This window comes from Carlito syrichta, unplaced genomic scaffold (assembly GCF_000164805.1).
Source record: "Carlito syrichta isolate Samal-C Ts95f unplaced genomic scaffold, Tarsius_syrichta-2.0.1 Scaffold312207, whole genome shotgun sequence".
NCBI classification, from domain to species: Eukaryota; Metazoa; Chordata; class Mammalia; order Primates; family Tarsiidae; genus Carlito; species Carlito syrichta.
Genome location: NW_007256303.1, coordinates 206,108 through 213,861, shown reverse-complemented (window position 1 = coordinate 213,861; position 7,754 = coordinate 206,108). Strand labels below are relative to the sequence as shown.

The 7,754-nt window shown below is 40.4% G+C and overlaps 1 protein-coding gene across 1 annotated transcript in view; it reads left to right on the top strand.

The window, feature by feature from the left end:
• The window catches only part of UGDH (UDP-glucose 6-dehydrogenase), a 28,528-nt gene that overhangs the window by 9,944 nt on the left and 10,830 nt on the right, over positions 1-7,754 (top strand). Inside the window, exons 3-6 of the mRNA XM_008069783.2 lie at positions 2,950-3,051; positions 5,708-5,908; positions 6,019-6,216; positions 7,303-7,450. Of these exons, the coding sequence (XP_008067974.1) occupies positions 2,950-3,051; positions 5,708-5,908; positions 6,019-6,216; positions 7,303-7,450 (649 nt within the window). The remainder of the gene's footprint in view (positions 1-2,949; positions 3,052-5,707; positions 5,909-6,018; positions 6,217-7,302; positions 7,451-7,754) is intronic.

Below are 7,754 nucleotides of genomic sequence, written 5' to 3'. Positions count from 1 at the left end.
TTCCGCTCAGCTTTCCGAGTAGCCGGAATTACAGGCATGCGCTACCATGCCCGGCTGATTTTTTGATTTATTGTAGAGATGAGGTCTCGCTGCCCAGGCAGGTCTCGAACCCGCGGGCTCAGGCAATCCACTCACCTCAGCCTCCCAAAGGCACGGGATTACAGGCTGAGCCACCGAGCCCGGCTGATTAAATTCTTATAAAAGTAATGTCACCAGACACAAAAGGCATACATACTGTATAATTCCATTTGTATAAAGTTATAAAAAATAGACAGACTAACTTGTGGAGATGGAATCCAGCGTGATGCAGTTGGGGAGGTGGTTGTGAGTAGGAGAGGGCTCTGCTTAGTGTTCATGTTCTTCAATCTATGAACTATTGAGAAAACAGTACAGTATACTGTTAATATTTGACAGTTAAGAGATTTTCTTTTGTGTTGCTATATTTACTTAATAGTCATTGCTTTTTTAACCTTGTTTATTAAGAAAAAATTTAATAACTACTTTAAAAAAACCAAAATGGATAATTTGCCTTGTTTTTTTCTGTGTAAGATGAAAGTTAATTTTACCCTGTGAAAGGACTTGAGTTCTTCCATAAAAAGTACCGTGTAAATTCTAAATACCAATTATGATAATTACATAATTAATAAGAGATAGAATCTATGTTATTAAACTGCTTCTGCATCAGTTTCAGAGATCTACAAATATCTCACTGATTTTAATAAAATTATGCAGCTATTCATTTAGATACTTTATTTTATGTATATAAATTCTTTTTTTAAATTTTTTTTTGAGTTGGCATCTCACTCTGTCACCCAGGCTGAGTGCAGTGGCACAATTATGACTCACCACAGCCTTGAACTCCTGGACTCAAGTGATCCTCCCGCCTCAGCCTCCCTAGTAGCTGGGACTACTATAGATGTGTACCTTTGTGTACATAAATTCTGCTTGGCTGATTTTAGTTACTTCAATTTAAATATTAGGAGATTATACATAGGACCTAATTAAATCTTGTTCTCTGCAGATCCCAGCTTCATAATCTTTTCTCTCATTTTCTTGAACCAAATCAGAATAATCAAGGAAACCTGTTGCTGTGATTTGTGACATCATATTTGTGGTTCTAGTGGTTCATATATTTTTCTTGTCCTGTTGTACATTTTAACTAAACTAAGGAAAACATTTGCATTTTACTTTTCCTCCAATTGCTTATGTTAAAAGGCCTCAGAACCATGAAGAAAAGGGAGTTACTTCTGTGTATAATTCTAGACCTGTGTCCCCTCAAGTAGCTTTCACTGTGCTATATAGTTTTCTAGACATCTGTAATGTTGTGGATACTGTTTTGAAGCTTCTTCCCCAAGTTGAGTAAGTTTCAGAGTTTAGGTTTGTTTTGTTTCTGCTTTTTAGTATGAAATATTTCAAGTTTGTAATAAAAGCAGAGAATAGTATGATGCATCGTGGCCAGATCTCTTTCCCAACTACCACCATCCTGATTATTTATTTATTTGGAGACAGGGTCTCACTATGTTGCCCAGGTTGGAGGGCAGTGGTGCGATCATAGCTCACTGCAGCCTGAACTCCTGTGCTCAAGGAATCCTGCCTTAGCCTCCCCAGTTGCTGGGATTACAAGCATGACCCGCCATACCTGGCCTTGATTATTTACTATTGCACCCATAAACACGTCATTATGCATTTCTAAAATGGAATTCTTTAAAAACAAAACTAAGCACATCACCATATGACTATGAAAAAACATAACACAAATTTCTTCCTTTCAGGAATTCTGATTTGAGTCAGAATCCAAGTAAGAGCTGATTTGAGTCAGAATCCAAGTAAGAGCCATACATTGCAAAAGATTGATAATACTTCAGTGACTTTTAAGTCTGCCTTAGCTTGATCCTCCCCTTTCTCTCCAGTCTATTGGTTGAAAAAATCAGTTTGTTTATCTTATAGAAATTTTCAGTCTGGACTTTACTGCTTGAGTTCTCTTGTGGTTTTAAAACTTATCCTTTTGTATCCTTTATTCATATAAGTTGGTAGTTAGATCTAGAGGACAGATCTGACCAGATTTAGACTTGATTTTTTTTTTTTTGGTAAGTGTGGTTGTTCCCCTCAGTATCCTTTTTTTTTTGAGTCGGTGTCTCACTATGTCGCCCAGGCTGGAGTGCAGTGGCATGCTCACGGCCACCCCAGTATCAACCTGCTGGGCTCCAGCGATCCTTCTGCCTCAGCCTTGCAAGTAGCCAGAACTACAGGCTAATTTTTGATGTATTGTAGAGACGAGATCTTGCCAAGTTGCCCAGGCTGGTCTCGAACCCACGGGCTCAGCCAATTCACTCATCTCAGCCTCTCAGAGTGCTGGGATTACAGGCTGAGCCACAAGCCAAGCCCCCCTCAGTATTCTTAACATAAATATGTATCTCCTGTTAAATTGAATGGGGACAGGTAATACAAATTTTTTAGTAAAAGTGTTTCCAACAATAGTCAGTATTGACTTTCACAGCCAATTGTATGGCCTGAAATATTGGAAATAAAAATCTGTGTTGATAATGACTATGCAAAATCGTGTTTGCTAGAAATCCCAGAGGGCCTTGTATTTTCTGAAAATTGTTTTGATTGTCAGAGTTAATAGTAACTCTTACGAAACAGGCAGGCACATGGTAAACAATGACAGAGCATTAAATTGAGCTGCTCCTCTGATTGTGGCAAGTTCAACAGCAAGTTCAATTTAGCTTTATTTAGTAATGTTGTATAATGTACACTTAAAGCCTTTGGTGTATGAACCTTGACTTTTCTATAAAGGTTATAGAGCAATCTAGGTTGCTCTATAGGTTGAGAACAAGCTAGACCTTTAAATTACAATATTACCTTCCCCTTTTACAACTGTAATTCTATACTGCAAGGTTATCTCATGTCACGGATAAAGTATATGTATAACTCCCTTTTTCTTTCCAGCCAGGACTAAAAGAAGTGGTAGAATCCTGTCGAGGAAAAAATCTATTTTTTTCTACTAATATTGATGATGCCATTAAAGAAGCTGATCTTGTATTTATTTCTGTAAGTATTTTTCTTTGCTGTGTGAATTTTAATGTAGTCCTGTGTCTATAAAAGTTACATTGTACTAATATTAAATCCATTGGCAATCCACAAACTTACTTTGTATTGAGTTGTCCAGTTGAATTTTGGTGTCACTTTGTCCACCAGTTCTCCAAACCCTATAATCATTTCAAGGCATTGAACAAGAAAACTCAAAAGGTCCAACATGAGATCTATAACTAAGAAATGCTGGTAATGTGAGCACATGTCATGATAGTATATGTATTTCATATATATTTCATCTTGTTTGGCAGAGATGAAATGAAGAAGATAGGTTTGCAAATTCACTAGCATCTCCTATTTAAATGAATTATGTCCCAAAAGTCATTTTGGGCATATGTTGATTAGGTTATCAGGTTAGCCCAAGACACTTTCACCTCATAATATGGCTGAACTATTGTACCTTTATGATGAAAAAAACAGAACCAACACTTGGGATTAAATTCTAGTAATCCAGCCATGACTCAGCCTGTAATCCTGCGCTTTGGGAGGCTGAGGTGAGTGGATTGCCTGAACCCGTGGGTTCAAGACCCACCTGGGCAACTTGGCGAGACCTCATCTCTACAATAAATAAAAAAAAAAACTAGCCAGGCATGGTAGCGCACGCCTGTAGTTCCAGCTACTTGGAAGTCTGAAGCAGAAGGATCACCAGAGCCCAGCAGGTCGAGGCTGTGGTGGCAGGGAGTGGCCACTGCACTCCAGTCTGGGCAACAGAGTGAGACTCCAACTCAAAAAAAAAAAAAAAAAAAGGTAATCGAATATTTGAACCAAGACAACTTATGTCTTGCTGTCCAAGTAACTATCTACTTAAATATTCTGTACTTAATGGTATAACTATCACCAGTTGGTAATTGAACTAGGAATATTATATGACTTACGATCTTTATGACCTCAGGAAGTAAAGAGGGAGTCTGTGGTATAAGCTTTGTTAGAGTGCCCCGAGATAAGGGAGAAAAAGACAGGGGTTTCATAGAGGGTAGATACTATTGAATTATGTTTTTGTTTTTGTTTTGAGTCAAGGTCTCACTCTGTTGCACAGACTAGAGCAATAACATGATCACAGCTCATCAGAGCCTTCAACTTGTGGGCTCAAGTAATCCTTCTACCTCAGCCTTCCGAGTAGCTGGGACTGCAGGTATGAGCCACCACACCTGGCTAATTTTTAAAATTTTTTTGTAGAAACGAGGTCTTGCTATATCGTCCAGGCTTGTTTACTGTTAGTGATTGTAAATTGTTGAAGAAAGAGTTGTCTTCTCACTGATGAGACAAAAGCTGTACAGTGAGAATATGTGAACTCCAGAAAAAAGTGGTAATGAAGCCAGTGAGAAAGCTGTGTTAATTCAGTCCCTTCCAGGTGCAGTGGCTCATGCCTGTACTCCCAGCATTTTGGGAGGCAGAGGCGAGAGGATTGATTGAGCCCAGGAGTTCGAGATCAGCCTGGACAACTTGGGGAGATCTCATCTCTGCAATAAATAAAAAAATTAGCCAGGTGTGGTGGCATGAACCTGTGGTTCCAACTATTTTGAAGGCTGAGGCGAAAGGATCACCTGAGGTCAGCAGGTTGAGGCTGCAGTGGATGTGAGCATGCCACTGTACTCCAGCCTGGGCGACAGAGTGAGACTCTGACTCAAAAAAATAATAGAATAGAATAGAACAGATATTTTTTTCAAGCAATGAAGTCCTATCTTAATGTAGTCTGCCACATATAATAGCTGATTTTACCCTTGCCTCTCTGCTAATCCAGCTTGAGCTGCTCTGAGTCTTTTCACGCTGTTATTTTGTATGCCTACTAGGTTTATTTATTCCTGGACAACTTACAGTCTATTACTTAGTTCTCACTCTGTAGATTATTTTTTTTGTTTGCGTGCTGTAAACTTTTTTTTCTCAATAAGCCGATCTTGGTGGCTCAGCCTGTAATCCCGGCACTTTGGGAGGCTGAGGTGAGTGGATTGCCTGAGCCCGTGGGTTCGAGACCTGCCTGGACATGTAGTTCCAGCTACTTGGAAGGCTGAGGCGGAAGGATCGCCGGAGCCCAGCAGGTCAAGGCTGCGGTTGCCGGGAGCGGCCACTGCACTCCAGCCTGAGTGACAAAGTGAGACTCCCACTCAAAAAAAAAAAAAAAAAAGAAAGAAAGCATTTGTGAATGATACTGCAAATATTTTTTTAAAAGCTGCTGATGTCACGCTACAAGAAAGAGGAATAAGAAGGGGATGTAAAGTTTACTTTTAAAGACTGTGATAATAAATTACAGTAAAGGAAGGGAAAAGGAGCAGCTTATATTTCATTTCAGATTGTGAAGTACTTTAGGATGAGAAATGTCTCATGCATTTATTTCTCCAGGGCTTAGCTTAAAGTCTGCCTGTCTTGGTATCTGGCACATATATTATAATAGCTTCTCAACAAAAAGTTAGTGATTGAGTTCTCCAGATGCTTCAAGCTGTTTCCTCTGGTGATTATATTTATAAAGTGTGTTATATCCATGAAACTAGTAGAGGATTGGGTCATGGCTAGTGATGATGGTTAACTTCCCACTTGGCAGTTGATTGACAGTTCAGGGTATACCTTGAAATGACTGTCTCACAGGGCCTCTGTTCTTTATCCCACATGCTTTCATCAGGTAAATACTCCAACAAAAACCTACGGAATGGGCAAAGGCCGGGCAGCAGATCTGAAGTATATTGAAGCTTGTGCTAGACGCATTGTGCAAAACTCAAATGGGTACAAAATTGTGACTGAAAAAAGCACAGTTCCAGTACGGGCCGCAGAAAGTATCCGTCGCATATTTGATGCGAACACAAAACCCAACTTGAATTTACAGGTACAAAAAAAATGAAGCATTAGAATCTGGTTATTCTTATGTAAATATCAATGCCTTAAAATTGCCCATCATTAATTCTAGCTTACAACTCCTTTGCATTGGAATTCTAGGTGCTGTCCAACCCGGAGTTCTTGGCCGAGGGAACGGCCATCAAGGACCTAAAGAACCCAGACAGAGTACTGATTGGAGGGGATGAAACTCCAGAGGGCCAGAGAGCTGTGCAGGCACTGTGTGCCGTGTACGAGCACTGGGTTCCCAGAGAGAAGATCCTCACCACAAATACTTGGTCTTCAGAGCTTTCCAAACTGGTCAGTGTAGAGCACTGAGCTCTCCATTAACTTTAAAGCCAAGTGTTTGTTTCCCTTACACCTGATGAGCTACATAGATACTTTCTAATATGATATAAGTTTATGCTTTTGGAGATAATATTCTGCACATACAGATTATGAAATATTACCATAAGGGGAATCAACTATCAGGGTATAAAATATTCTTGAAGATTCTAAATTTTTTTTTTTTTTGAGTTGGAGTCTCACTTTGGCGCCCAGGCTGGAGTGCAATGGCACGCTCACTGTCACCACAACCTCGACCTGCTAGGCTCAGGTAATCCTTCCACTTCAGCCTTCCAAGTAGCTGGGACTACAGGTACATGCCACCACACCCAGCTAATTTTTTGATTTACTGTAGCGATGAGGTCTCGCCAAGTTGCCTAGGCTGGTCTCGAACCCGTGTGCTCAGGCAGTCCTCTCACCTTGGCCTCCCAAAGTTCTGGGATTATGGGCATGAGCCACTGCACTCGGCCAGATTCTAAGTTTTAAAAATTTTTTTTGAGTTGGAGTCTCTGTTGCCCAGGCTGGAGTGCAGTGACACGCTTACGGCCACTGCAGCCTCACCCTGCTGGGCTCAGGTGATCCTTCTGCCTCAGCCTTCCAAGAAGTTGAAACTACAGTCATGTGCCACCACACCTGGCTAATTTGTTTGATTTATTGTAGAGATGAGGTCTTGCCAAGTTGCCCAAGCTGGTCTCAAAGCCCTGGGCTCAGGCAATCCTCTTGCCTTTGCCTTCCAAAGTGCTGGGGTTATAGGTGTGAGCCACTACACCTGGCCAAAATTCTAAAATTTTAATAAAATATAATATAACATGGAAAGTATATTAAAATGGTTTTTAAAAAATGGTTTTTATCACTCTTTCCCTCCCTTTACCCCTTTTCTTTGTTATCTGTCTTCTCTCATTTGAAACATCTTCCCTTCCCAACCCATTGTTGACGCCTCAAATTAAGCCATACCGTCTTTTGTATGTCCCTCAGTAATTTGCAACAACTCAGTGAAATATAATCCAGATGCATAAAACTACTGTATTAGCTCATCATACTTCCCACATCTTTTTTTTTAAGGCAGCAAATGCTTTTCTTGCCCAGAGAATCAGCAGCATCAACTCCATAAGTGCCCTGTGTGAAGCAACAGGAGCTGACGTCGAAGAGGTGGCAACAGCCATTGGAATGGACCAGAGGATTGGAAATAAGTTTTTAAAAGCCAGTGTTGGTAAATTAACATTTTCCTCGACATAAAATGGGTTCATTTAGCTAGCTCTCTAAGGAAGTCTTTTTTAAAACCTAACATCCTTTTTAAAAAAAGGTATTGGTTTTCAACCTGGCAAGGGCTTTTTTTTTTCTTTTTTGAGTCAGAGTCTCATGTGTTGCCCAGGCTAGAGTGCCGTGGTATGCTCACAGCCACTGCACCCTCTACCTGCTGGGCTCAGGTGATTCTTTCACCTCAGCCTTCCAAGTAGCTGGAACCATGGGCGTGTACCACAACACCCAGCTAATTTTTTTTGACTCATTGTAGA